General features: G+C 37.3%; 1 protein-coding gene and 2 long non-coding RNA genes across 3 annotated transcripts; 2 read left to right on the forward strand and 1 right to left on the reverse strand.

Annotated features, from left to right (window-relative positions):
- Positions 1-1269: 1269 nt before the first annotated feature.
- On the reverse strand, positions 1270-3094 carry LOC145431791 (uncharacterized). The gene is made up of 2 exons (XR_013912089.1): positions 2366-3094; positions 1270-2168 (listed from the first exon to the last, which is right to left on the reverse strand). It is a non-coding gene; the product is annotated as an uncharacterized LOC145431791 (long non-coding RNA).
- A 2051-nt stretch (positions 3095-5145) lies between these two features.
- LOC113031997 (sialic acid-binding Ig-like lectin 14) lies at positions 5146-9112 on the forward strand. The gene is made up of 9 exons (XM_026184610.2): positions 5146-5302; positions 5465-5815; positions 6420-6710; positions 7439-7687; positions 7803-8063; positions 8168-8258; positions 8461-8553; positions 8698-8767; positions 8851-9112. The coding sequence occupies exons 1-9, from the start codon at positions 5254-5256 to the stop codon at positions 8884-8886; spliced, it is 1491 nt and encodes a 496-aa protein (XP_026040395.2). The 5' UTR covers positions 5146-5253; the 3' UTR covers positions 8887-9112.
- Positions 9113-10758: 1646 nt separating this feature from the next.
- On the forward strand, positions 10759-11612 carry LOC145431795 (uncharacterized). The gene is made up of 2 exons (XR_013912096.1): positions 10759-10852; positions 10959-11612. It is a non-coding gene; the product is annotated as an uncharacterized LOC145431795 (long non-coding RNA).
- The last annotated feature ends 1859 nt before the right edge of the window (positions 11613-13471 follow it).

The following is a 13471-nucleotide window of genomic DNA, read 5'->3' on the forward strand; positions in this document are numbered from 1 at the left end:
TCCGTTAAGACACTGGACTATTCTTGACACAAATTAAGGCCTTTACTGGTGCCAACTGCAGCCCTAGGGTGTACTTGCGCTGCAGTTGGCACTGGGGTGCTTTTTCCTTCAGTGGAACAATGGAGATTCAGGAGGTGCAAGGGCGTCAAACAGTCCCTGGCTATGTCCAGATGTTGCAGGGAGCATTCCTCATGACTGAGGGCCCTCGTTTGTGTGGCAACAACTAGGTTTTTCAACAGGACAATGTTACAATACACAACGCCTGCACGACAAGGGACTTCTTCCAGAACAAGATCACTTTTTTTGGACCATGCTCCGTGTTCCCCTGATTTAAATCCAACTTTTGTACAATAAAAATAAAAATATGTTTATCGCCACTCCTCAAAAGTTGTGCTCAAAAGTTCCTTTCAATACACTCAGAATACAGATAACTGAAGAAACTTTGCAATGCAAATAACAACATAAGTATAATCTTAATATAATTACTGAATTTAGTACATTAATGCGTTACGTTACTGCATTATTGTTAAATGTGATGCAGTTACAGTAACTTATTATTTGGGAATCTGATACACCCAACACTAGAGGTCATCTGCCTTAAAGGATGTGAGTTGACATAATTTCAGCCAGGACATGTGGGGGATATGATGTCCAACACTGCATTTATCTCCTTCAGGGAACAGAAGTTGAAGACATAAGACTCACTCATAGATTCCCTTTCAATGAACTACATTTCCAAGTGAGCAACAAATACATGTGAAACACTTAACCTTGCCTTTGTTTGGAAGGAAGATCCACAAATTCACTAAATTCACAGTGAACCATGCTATCAGCAAAACAGGTTAACAGGAAGATATTGGATTGTGATGAAGTAACGGCAAACAGGCCCTGTGATGCTAGTACAAGTATATGAATTGTTGGTCATAGTATCTCTCATCAAGGGTGGTTTTCTCTCCGAGCTCATAAAGAGGAAATGAGACTAATTAACAAATTTGAAATGGATGATGCCTGGGGGTTTTTGTGTGAAAAAGAAGCAGAAGTTAAAAAGATTCTATTTTTGTCATTGTGCACGAACCATTTTAACATGTAAGAACATTGTCACAGGGTTTTTTTTTTTTAAATTGTATTTGGTTAGTTGACAGAACAAACCTAAGCAAACATTTGTATAGTTTGTTTGTTTCGTTTTTTAACGTTTGTAAAGTTGCCTTCATCATTAGTAACATGTTCCACTTTGTCTCACTCAAACAAACCTTTCCTTCTGGTCATCGATCAAGATGTATGTGCTTTATTGAAGAAAAAATAAATAAAATAAGGAACTGATCAGCATGACTGATAAATAAAACCCTGACCCAACTCTATTTTAACAAGAAACAAAGCCAACTCTTAAAATTCTCGGTCACTACTGTTTTTCTTTGTCACTCCTCTGAGCACATTTACTTAACATAAGGACAAAGGTAAAGTCCTTTCTTTAATTACAAAATATACAACCTTTTGATGACATGCATGAGAATAGTAAAGAAAATTAGTGACATTGGTTGGGAGAAAGTCAAATGAAAAAATCAGGAATATCCAGAAAAAATAATTGTATGTGATTATAAAGACTCCACAAGAGTGAATCTGCACCATTAAAATTATTTCTTACAAACTGAAAACATAAAAAGGCACAAACAATAACACTGAACTTTATCCAAAAACAAATCTTGTAGGCAGACACATTTTGAATAATTGATCATTAGAGGTGATGAAGGTCAAAGGGTGAACTTGTTAAATACTCTATTTCTTAAGTGACAACATTTAATTGTCTTACAGTACTATCTAGACATAGTTTGTAGGCCATAGAGTCACTTTTGGTCCAACACTATGTCTCTCTTATCATGCAGAGTGTCACCAATTCTGAGCCCTCAGTTTGTATGGCTGGGGTGGTGACCTGCCTCATGTGGTCGATAGTAATGCTGGGGCAACACATGGGACGGTCCAATCTTCATTCCTGTTTTTTTTATACACGTCATTCCCAGCATAACAGCGCAGTACAGATGTTTTCTGATGACACTGCAGTGGTTGGGTGTATTGAAGGTGGGAGTCAAAGTACAGGGAGCTGATGAAGAGTAGATATAAAGTTGCCCTTGAATAGTGAGGAGGTGGAAACAGCTAGAGGTCCTTCAGTGCACCTGAATGACAGACAGGATGGGAAGACCAACAGTGATGCTGTAGAAGAAAGGGTTTAGCAGAGTCTACGTTCTGAGGAAGTCCTATAATTTGTTTCTCTGGCACTTTTATTTTATGTTGTTTATTTACTGTCGTGGTGTCACAGACATTAATGTTTAAATAAACTGGCCTCCTTTAGTGATCTGTCAAATACTGTTACCTTTTTCCAGATGGCAGGAGTGTGAAGAGTGTGTGAGAGGGGTGTGTCCGATCAGCCACAATGCTGGTGTGTCTCATGACGAGCCGCTCGAAGCACTTCATGATGGTGGGTGTAAGTACAACAGGACGGTAGTCGTTGAGACAGGACACAGAAGACTTCTTGGGCACGGGGACGATGGTGGTGGCCTTGAAGCATGTGGTAACGACGGCACTGCTCAGAGAGATGTTGAAGATGTCGGTGAGAACATCTGCCAGCTGATCAGCACATTCTCTGAGCACTCTGCCTGAGATGTTGTCTGGTCCAGCAGCTTTACGTGGGTTGACTCTGCGTAGAGTTTTCCTCACCTCAGCTGTAGTGAGACACAGGACCTGGTCGTTTCTGAGGAGGGGTGGTCTTCCTCGCCGCCACGTCGTTCTGCCTGTCGAACCGAACGTAGAAGTTGTTCAGCGCATCTGGGAGGGAGCCGTCACTGTCACAGGCAGGTGATGTCGTCCTGTAGTTAGTGATGGCTTGTAAGCCCTGCCACATGTGCCGTGTGTCGCCGCTGTCCTTGAAGTGGTTGTGGGAAGACGTGATGAACAAATCATAACATGACAAAAAAGAGACAGGGGAAGTGATACTGAACACAATGCATGTGAGACAAAGACTGCCAAAATAAAATGAGAAACACAACACAGAGACAGAGAGCGAATAAAGAAACATAGATAACCATGTCATCAAAGTAACCAAAGAAGACCAAAGCTATACTCCACGTTTGAAAAACACTGTCATGACTTCCCTCTTATTTTGGCAGTCTTGCTTCCACCATGATAAATTCACACTTCCTGCACAGCTCTATTTCTCATTTCTAGATCAGTTTACCATCAAAAATTGATATTTTCTGCCATAATCAGTTGCTTTTTACATGCCAGTCTATCGTTGCTTACAGTGCTGTCAGCTGCCTTTTTTTTCTTTTTTTCAATAAGTGACCTCAGACAAGAAGGTCGGAATTGCAATTCTGTTATTCAACATTACATTCAACAATTTTACCTTTCACAAATTATGGGAACCCATGTGGAAAAGAAATAGTAAAATCTTATAAAAGACTTGCATAAGATGTGGCCTAATCATATAAGGCTTATATGATTTACTCATTGAAAGTGGCCACTTTCTCATTACTTTCATATTTTGTTTTAGTAAGTATCCAAAACATACAAGTTTCATTTATAAAAAAATTCAAGGGATCTTATATCTGTTTTCACTCTTGTATGCTTTTCATACAAGTTTCACACAAGACAGATACAAACTTTATAAGATTTATATAAATCTTTTCCATATGGGAAATTGCAAAAGCAATGAAACCTATGTAATTTTGTGAAAGACAGAACATTTTGTGTTTGTGGTGGGGTGTGGTCTGCGGTGCCTTGCGGACGCACCTGCACGGCATCCGCAATCACGCCCGCCGTGTTAAAACACAGGGACTCAGGGGTTGGTGTGGGGTTGTGGTGGTGTGATGCAAATGTTAAATAAAGATGGCTCAAAACATGGATCTGTGGTCCCGTCGTGCCTTATTCACACCACAGTGTTGTTTGTTTTTTCCCTTTAGAAATTTGAGTTTTTTACAATTGCAGTTTTAAAAAAAAAAAACAAACAGAGCTAACAGAACTTTTTCTCTAATTTTAAATATTTATTATTTACAATTTTACACCTACAAGATGTAGTGACATATTTCTTTTTTTTTTCTTCCTGCAGCTTTTTTTTAATCATTTAGAACAACTGTTAAATGTGTAACTTCTTTACACTGGAGTTTTACTGGCCCGTCCTACTTCAGCTCAAAGTGGGCTGTATGGGCCCACATGGACACAGAATACTAGTATTATGTACAAGGGCAGTCACTTCTTTTAACTTAATTAGTAATTCACCTGTCTTTAAACTGACATCCAAGTCGTGGGTCATACTCTCTGACAGCATTCAATATCATATCTTCGATTTTCAGCAACATCTGTATTCGCATACAATCAACAGAACTGCTACTCTATTTCTCTACCTATCAAATCAACATCCAATACTTCTGCCCTTGCTTCACTTCCAACTAGTGTCCTGCACACACAGTATATTTAACCTCCTTCTGTCCATCATCTGCCAATCATAACACATTGCACATAACATTTGATACATATTACACATTCCACACTCTTAGCTTTCCTTCTCTTCTTGTGGCAACAAGGTGTATCCATACACGTGTGAAATACTTTTTTCTAAAGGAGGATCCATAAATGACTATGCGGCCAATTCATTTAACGTTAACAGCTCCACAAGAAGAAACCTAGTTGTGATGAGTAAACAAAAGGAGCCTTGGTGCTGCTGGTACAAGTATATGAGTTGTCTCGTCTCTCAAAGTGTGAAGAGGAAATGAGACTAACATGCCAATTTAAAACTAACCCTTTTTTGTGAAATGAAAGCAAAACAATTTTATTTCTTTCTGGGATTGTGTAAGAACCAGTTAAACACACGACACAGTGTACTGTTTTAATTTGATGCTTTGGTAATTTGCTGTTAGTATTTGACACACATTGCTTTACTGATGTTTCTATACATTGTACTGCATAAATCATACATGGTCTGTAAAATGTAAGCATGCCTACTAAACAGCTATGTAAAGCCTCTCATTTGCTGCTTTTTTGGTCTCATAGTTTGTGGTCTATTGTTTTTTAGGTCAACTGGTGAGTTTTTTTGTGTGTGTGTCCATTGATAAATTAATAAAACAAGCTTTCCCCATTTTACATGCATGAGACTTTGTGGTAAAGCGAATGCAATGGCTAATACAAGTAGGAAGGAAACCAAACCTTTCACTTCTCCCCTGGAGGAAATGAAAGCACCCACACAGTCTTTATTTTTTAGAAGACGAGATGGATGCTTTACAGCGGCTTGTGTTTTTCATATGCATTTGCTTCAAAGGTATGATATGTTCTGCGTTTTGTATGAAGTTATTTTCAGAAATTCTAGAACTAATTCAGGGGAATGTGCATTTTGTTTCATGCATTTAAGCGTTCTTTCTCTTATCGATTGTCCTGTTTCTGCGCCTCACTTCACTCCATTTTATTGCACAATTTATTGCAGCCACTCAAACGGAATCATCCTGGACAGTTGATGTGCCATCCTCAGTGGAAGGTCTCCTTGGCTCGTGTGTGGTGATCCCCTGCTCTTATAACTACCCAGATATAGCGGCCCATACATTCACAGGGATTTGGAGGATAGATGACCAAGTCATCTATCATCCAACTGAGTCTAACACTATGGAGAAGTATAGGGGACGAACAAAACTTCTGGGAGACCTCAGCAAGAAAAACTGTTCTCTGATGATTGAAAATCTTCAGCAAAGTGATGGCGGACCTTTCTTTTTCAGGATTGAACTAGAAGGTCCAAACAAGTTTTCCTACTCTAATAACAAAGTCTCTATTTCAATGATCGGTAAGTAAAATTTTAGTTAATACTGTAAAAAATGACATTTTGTAGGTCTCATAAGCCTTTCTTTATTTCTAGGGGTTTTTTTTATTTTCAGAAAGATATGTGCTCAATTAATATAAATTAATTTTAAATGTTTTCAGGTTCTTCATTTTTGGTATTAAAATAGGCTTAATCAAATTTCTTTAAGCAGATGTGTGATGTTACCACACAGTTAACAAGCTGTTGTTGTTGTTTTTTTACAAAAATTATAATTTGGTTGGGAAAAGTGCAGACACAGTAAGAAAATCATGCCAAATGAAGCCCCTACTTTTTTAAAATCTTATATTTTTAAGCAAAATAAATTATTTATTTATTTTTTCCTGTGGACAACAACCTAAATGAGGCAGGAAATATCTTTTTTATGTTTTTTTCCCACATTTTTCCTTCTTAGATTTTGTGAAAAAGCTAATGTTTTTTGTGTTGGTCACCTCAATGGACTCTTATTCATGTTTTATCAATAAAGACAAGCCCAGTCATTATAAAACATGACATCAACTGCCACATGCGTCAAGTGCCATGTGTTGCATTACAGCAGTTATATGATGTTCATGTGTTCTCGTTAAAACAGGTGAACCAAATCCCACTGATTTCTTTGTGCCAGAAGAGGTAAAGGAGGGTCAAACTGTATCTGCATTCTGCTCTGTGTCTCACTCCTGCCCCACAAATCCACCTGATTTCCACTGGAGTCACTCTGGAGAGCAACATTTTCAGACACAGAATCTTCAAAATGGCCAGTGGAAAGCAACATCTACTCTGGCCTTTCGCTCAGACCGCACTGATCACAACAAACCTTTACGATGCAGAGTTACATACAATGGAGGAAAGCAGCGGGAACCATCCAAGACAATTAAAGTAAAATGTAAGTGTGCAGCTTTAACAACATGTTGATGTTTAAAAACGGGGCGACCGCTCAGGGGGTTGGGAATTGCATCTGTAACCGCAAGGTCGCCGGTTCAATCCCTGGGCTCTCTGTCCTGATCTTTGTGTCCTTGGGCAAGACACTTCACCTACTGCCTACTGGTGTTGGCCAGAGGGGCCGATGGCGCGATATGGCAGCCTCACTTCTGTCAGTCTGCCCCAGGGCAGCTGTGGCTACAACTGTAGCTGCCTCCACCAGTGTGTGAATGTGAGAGTGGATGAATAGTGGTATTGTAAAGTGCTTTGGGTGCCTTGAAAAGCGCTATATAAATCCAATCCATTATTATTAAAAAAGAATCCCTTAAATATTGTAAATGCTGTAATTTAGTGAGAACTTTTTAAAAGATGGGACACAGTTTTATATAAAGTTTTAGTTGTTTTTTTTTTATCGGGGCAAAAAAAATGTAATAATGAAACCAAAGAGACTGAAAATTAAATGTTTTTTAAAAAATCTGAACAGAAAAAAATCATAAAATGTTTCTGGTTGATATGTAACATTGGCTTTGATATTTTGTCATAACATTTATGTTTATCTCTTTGGTTTCTGAAGTTTTCTTTTATTGCTACACCACGTCAAAATATTGAAACAAGCTCAGCTTTGACCTGATTGTATGAAAAATAAACTAAAATGCTGCACAGTAACATTAAGGATTAAATGTTTCTGTGCAGATGCTCCAGTGAATGTGAAGGTCGAGTACCAGTCAGATGTTAATGAGGGAGAGACTGCACACCTGAAGTGCTCCAGTGATGCAAACCCTGTCAGCAGCTATGAGTGGCACAGTGAATCTGGTGCTCTGCTGAATAAGGGGCAAACCTACACAATGTCAAATGTCTCCAGAAACTCAGAGCCCGTGTACTGCACTGCTGTCAATGAGGAAGGACGAGTCAAATCAAGCACCCTGAAGCTCAATGTGTTATGTAAGTAAACAATACAAGAAATATAACAACAGAAGAGATTTTTCTTTTCATTCAAACATATATAATAAATGTATGGTTATCTGCTAGATCCTAATTATATCTGCTGTCTTAACAGATGCCCCTGACATTGAGACTTATTCTAAGTGCTCCTCATATAACGGCATAGTAAAGTGTGATTGCATCGTACAATCCAGGCCTCCCAGCACGGTCCATTTTGTTCTTGGTGACAGAGTCCTGCCAAGCAGCAAGGTAGAGAAAAATGGCTCTGTTACTACTGGGACTCTGCAGACAGACTTTGGGTCCTTCAAGTTTGTGCACTGCCTGGCAAACAACACGTTGGGAAATTCTAATCTCACACTCTTTTTACCTGTTAATGGTAAGAAAAAAAACTTTGAATCTCAAGAAAACAGCATAGATTATAATCACTCTATATTTACATGGCAAAACAAAAAATATTCAATGTGTTTTCTTTTTGAACAGACAACATGCAGAATATTTTCATAGCCTCTGGAGCAGGTGTGATTGTTCTGATAATTCTGATAGCCATTGGAGTGGGAGTTGTTAAAAAATGGTAAGTTGTTAAGGACAAGTTACACACTCTAAAACATTAACAGGTATAAGTTCAAGTCATGTAAAATGTCAATACCTGTTTTAAATATGATCATAAAATAAAGCAATATTTATCTGCTTCTAATTGTTGCGATGTTATGCTAATGTTGTATTTTAGAGGTTTTGGAAAGTCTTAGTTTTTCTCCTGATGTTTTAAATTTCAGCAGGGGGCAATCAGACGGCACGCCAAAATCTGACTTAAGCACCACGAGGTCAGACAGACCTGCGGAGCCCCCTCGTTATGCCCAAACAAAAAGGTTTTAATTCTTCAAATCAGTAAAAAAAAAAACAACAAAAAAAAAAAACATTATTCTTTATTAAACATGAATGATGAATATTTGATATAATTTGTGTGTAGAGGAAAAAGCCAAACTTGTTTCCTTTTTGCATTCTTTGTACAGGAAGGAGAACTATGAGGATGTCCATTGCAATGACATTTACGGCAATGACAGTGTGTATGGGAACACAGAGGTAGGTAAAGTTTTGTATTTTTTAAAATTTAATCTAATCATGCGTCAAAGACTGGAGTGAATTAAGCAGTCTTTTCTGTGCAGACTGACTGGGATGAATCAGTATATGCCAACGTGTAATATATGTGGAAGACCAGCTGCGGTCAGGTCGGAGTCAAGGAAAAAAAAGATCCTAGTGCTATATTCATCTTATACCACATACATATTATATCAGTTTTCCTGTCATCTGTCATTCACATTTCCTTGTAAAATATTGTTTAAGAGAATTTCTGTTTTGTACTTTTGTTTGTCTGATCAAATAATGTGCTTTGAAAAATTACTATTAAAGTTTTGCAGTAATTACAAAGTTGTCAAGTTACTAAATATGTTTATTAGCTGTTTTATCGTTATTGTTTTTGTGATTAGTTATTGAACAACAGCACAAGGTGTTCTAATCCTCTTCATAAAAAATGACATTTAATACATAGTAGCTGTTAATGTTTTAACTGGAGAAAATACTCAGGAAAGCGTGTCAATTTTAAATCTTATATTAGCTACATTGTGAGTTAATTAAATATGCATTACAAATAAATAGTATCAATGCTTACAAACAGCCTAACAGATATGGGTGACCACATCTCCCACTTTATGTGGGACTAGACTGGATGTTTATCTCTCATCTCATTATCCCACTTCTCATGGCAGTGCGTTGTGATCTGATCACCCTGGTCTGGTCTGTTTATTCATTAATCAGCAACAACCATCGAGATAAAAACCAAGAAATGTGTGCTGTCCTCAGGTCTAAGGAGCTACAAAAAAAATCAACAAGAAAAAAAATCAATAATAAGAAAGAGTACGCTGATTGTTGGCATGGTTGAAATGACTCCGCTTTTTACACTCAATGCAAACATGTTTGTTGAGGTTTAGCCAGAAGCCAATTGTTTTAAAAGTCTGTGTCACTCCTTTCAAGATATGTATTTAAAGTAGATGTTAAATTAAAAATCTTCATTTTAATTATAAGGCATATAAATCAGACTAACTTATTTTTTCTTCCACAATCCTAACCACCTGCTCAGGATGTTCAATTCGAGGGTCTGTATATGTACAGACGATATTTTTATTTATCACAGTTGATTGGAACCAATTGGTTGTGACAAAGAAAGCTTATTTTAAACATAAGTTACCACAGACAGTAAGAACAAAGATTCTTAAATAAACTGGCCTCCTTCAGTACTCACTGTGTGTGTGTGTGTGTGTGTGTGTGTGTGTGTGTGTGTGTGTGTGTGTGTGTGTGTGTGTGTGTGTGTCAGTCGAAGTTGAACTATGCAACCTCTGTAGGGTGGGTCCAGGTTATCACCTCATGCTCAGTGACACTGACCCTATTCAAACTTAAAACTAGTCCTTGTCGCCCCTCCCATCCTCCTATGTTTGCCCATAAGAAATCATAAAAGAAACTTGTGGAAGGATCCCACAGTTAAGTCCACCACGGTTCAGTTGCTAGGTGAAAATTATATCTTCAGACAGGTATTGGACTAAAACATGTTAACTTCTATTCTTACTTTGTCATTTTTTATAATAAAACTCATTAAAAAATAATCTAATTTTAATTTGATTTAATGAAGAACAAGTGGTGTTTAAAAAAATTAATCAAAGGAAAAGGGTCAATGCAGTGATTCATTCATATGTCACTTAAAATGAAGTACATATTGGCCCATAGTGTAATAAATGTTTTCTTTTTTGCAAAGTTCAATGTCAGGTGATAAATGTGCCTATTTTATTGAACTTTATGACATATGACAACATCAAAATGAAATAAACTTTCTGGAGAATACGTAAACTTAAACCTCACAACTAAAAACTGTTTGTTTTGGTTATTTTCATCAAGATTTCAAAAACCTTTAAAATGGTGATTGCATTTTCCAGTAATTGATTGATTGATTGGTTTATGTTAATTACAATGAGATAAACTTCAATTGTTACTGTTTGATGACTCTTAAATGTTCAATCAATAACAGACACGGTCAGACCTTTTAAAATAGACCAGATCAGCCATCATTCCGCATTCGTTGCTTCAGTAGAAAGATCCAGCAGCTGTTTTAGTGACCAGGTAAAACAAAAACAAAACTCTGTTCTGCAAATTCTTCACTCATACGTTCATACATGTATTTATTTACTAGTAGGCTTGTTGTTGTTTTTTTCTTTTTAATTTACAGATTTTCACCTTGGTATCATGGGTAATTCAGCAACCACTGGCTTCAGCATTCCCAAGAAACTGTCCTGGGGAAGCCAGAAAGAGGACACAGTCAGGATGCAGGACTTATTGGTAAATCATGGCGATGATCTCTGGAGTGTTACAGGAACACACAGCTTAAGTATGGAGGAAATTGATCTCACTCACAACTACCCTTATGCTGAATTACCTGTTCAGGAGAGCAACAAAGTGTATTCATACACATGTGAAATACTCAACCCTGCTTTTGTTGGAACGGAGGATCCAGAAATATGTGGTTTTACAGTGAACAATTCAAGCAACACAACAGAACAACAAGAAGATACTCAGTTCTGATTAATAAGGTGGTAACACACAGCCCCTGAAGTGCGAGTGCAAATATGCTTCTTGGTAGCGTCTCTACTAAAGAGTGCCTTTCTCTCTCAACTTGTGAGAAGAAGTAACAACAAGATGCCTGCATATGGTGACATACAGGCATTGATTATGTAAAGGAAGTCCTTTGCTCTGCAGAAACAACAAGTTTCAGCCATTCTCTTTACAGATTAAAAACTGTATTTAAAATGTGTTTTCCTTTTTAAACAAATGTAATTCATGTCTTCTTTTGTGAAAACCGTGCATATAAACAACTTTGCACTTTGTTGTTGCTTACAGTTCCATCCTTGTGTGACAGTTAAACACATGGTACTGGAGGTATTATGTAACAGAGGTATTATATTAACAGTTTGTAACTAAAATGTAAGCCTCCTTGCAGAAGTGAAAGGACATGCATTCTGACTTCCATGTACTTCTGGTTTGGCCTCTTGGTTTATGGTCTAATGGTGAGTCTATTTTGAGATTTCTCTGCTCAGCTGATAAAACAAATGAATATTTGTTATGCATCTAAGAATCCATCACCAAAACTAGTATTGACAAAATATACTTTTATAAGATATTTTGTCTTTGATTATCTTTTTATAATAAACTTAAATGTAAATAGGTCTGATATGGAGCAAGAGGCAGGGTACACTCCGAGCAGTAGCTCAGTTGGTCAAAGGGACAGATTGACAGCAAACCATTAATACTCACATTCACACCTACGGTCAAGTTTAGAACCATCAGTTAATCTAACATGATACTTGGATTTGAACTGTGGGAGGAAGTACCCTGACATAACTCATGAAAACACAGGGAGAACATACAAGAAAAGGCCAGACTGGATTCAAACCCACGACCTTCTTGCAGTGAGGCAACAATGCTAGCCACTGTACCATGCAGCATTTTGAATTATTCATAATTCACTGTCAGAGTCAGTGTCCAGTATCTACTTTTGTCCGTGCAGTGAATTCTTCTGTCTGTTTAATTTTTTAGGTTTTTTTTTACTATCTTAGTTTTTCATGCTTCCCTCCATCTCTGGAGTCTTTGTGTGCTTTATGTTTTGATGTTGTTTGCATGTTTCCAAGCTGTCTTTCTGGGGCTCATTTTGATCTTTTTTCACAGTAGTTCTGTGTGTATGTGTATTCCAGTCCATATTGTCTGTTGTCTGTGTGACTGTTTTTACATCATTTGCACTAAACCTGCATTCTTTGATTTTATTTATACTTTGTGTTTTTATACTTGAATGGATGTGCACTCATGATCAATGGTGATCAGTGGTTATATTTAAGGTATATACTTAAAGACCTTTTCTCCTCACATATGTTTATGTGTAATTTGAGTGTTTTGCTATTATGTACGCTTTATGCTTTAAGAAAAAGAGGGAAAACAGCAGAACCACTGTTTTCTATTATAAAAATTTTAAAACTATAGCATTACAGATTCCTTCTAAGAAGAAAAAGAAATTCTGCAAATACACTTCATTTTGTTTTCTCTCATTTCGTGTTGTTCAGGATGTTCAGGTTGACAATGTATGTCAACATTAAAACTTAAGCAAAAAAGACAGTGGCAAGAAAACAATCACAAAGCATTTTCTGGATTTCTTTTTTGAATAAAACAGTAAACAAAATCATTAACACATAAATGCACTGTTACAGGAAAAATGATTCTATGTTTCTTTACCTTCTTTTAAATGTACAAAGATGCCTTTTGTCTGCCCTTTGCCTATGGTTAGATTAGTTTAGAATTATCTTTTTAGACTTTCTCAGCAAAGACATACTGTTTTGGGACATATTGTTTTAGATTGTTTTATCTCTCACAGCCTTCTCCCAGCTCTCTGCTGACGAGACTAGCGCCACATATGGAGTTGTTTATTTTATTTGTTTTGTATTTTCTTATCCTGTTCTCACTGTCTTTCCTATAAAAATTACCAAGCCACTGTGCATGGTGTGAGTTGTCCTTAGCAGCTCACCCGTGTACACGTTTGATAAAGAAAGTAACTTCGTCTCATTGTGTCTTTATTTCTCCTGGGTTTTTTACAGAGTTTTCCCCCAACATTTCTTGGTCCTTCGACAGCCGGATCACCTCCATCGTGTCCCATCTCCGTGACCAGTCCACGTTGTTCGCCTGTCGACAGCCCACACA

This window comes from Astatotilapia calliptera, chromosome 11 (assembly GCF_964374335.1).
Source record: "Astatotilapia calliptera chromosome 11, fAstCal68.1, whole genome shotgun sequence".
NCBI classification, from domain to species: Eukaryota; Metazoa; Chordata; class Actinopteri; order Cichliformes; family Cichlidae; genus Astatotilapia; species Astatotilapia calliptera.

What these genes read in the sequence shown, in the direction of transcription:
- LOC113031997 (XM_026184610.2), top strand. Translation starts at nt 5,254, where the DNA reads ATGGATGCTTTACAGCGGCTTGTGTTTTTCATATGCATTTGCTTCAAA. An exon ending in AGTCTCTATTTCAATGATCG is followed by an intron (nt 5,816 to 6,419) that starts GTAAGTAAAATT and finishes TCGTTAAAACAG; the next exon opens with GTGAACCAAATCCCACTGAT. An exon ending in CGTTATGCCCAAACAAAAAG is followed by an intron (nt 8,554 to 8,697) that starts GTTTTAATTCTT and finishes TTCTTTGTACAG; the next exon opens with GAAGGAGAACTATGAGGATG.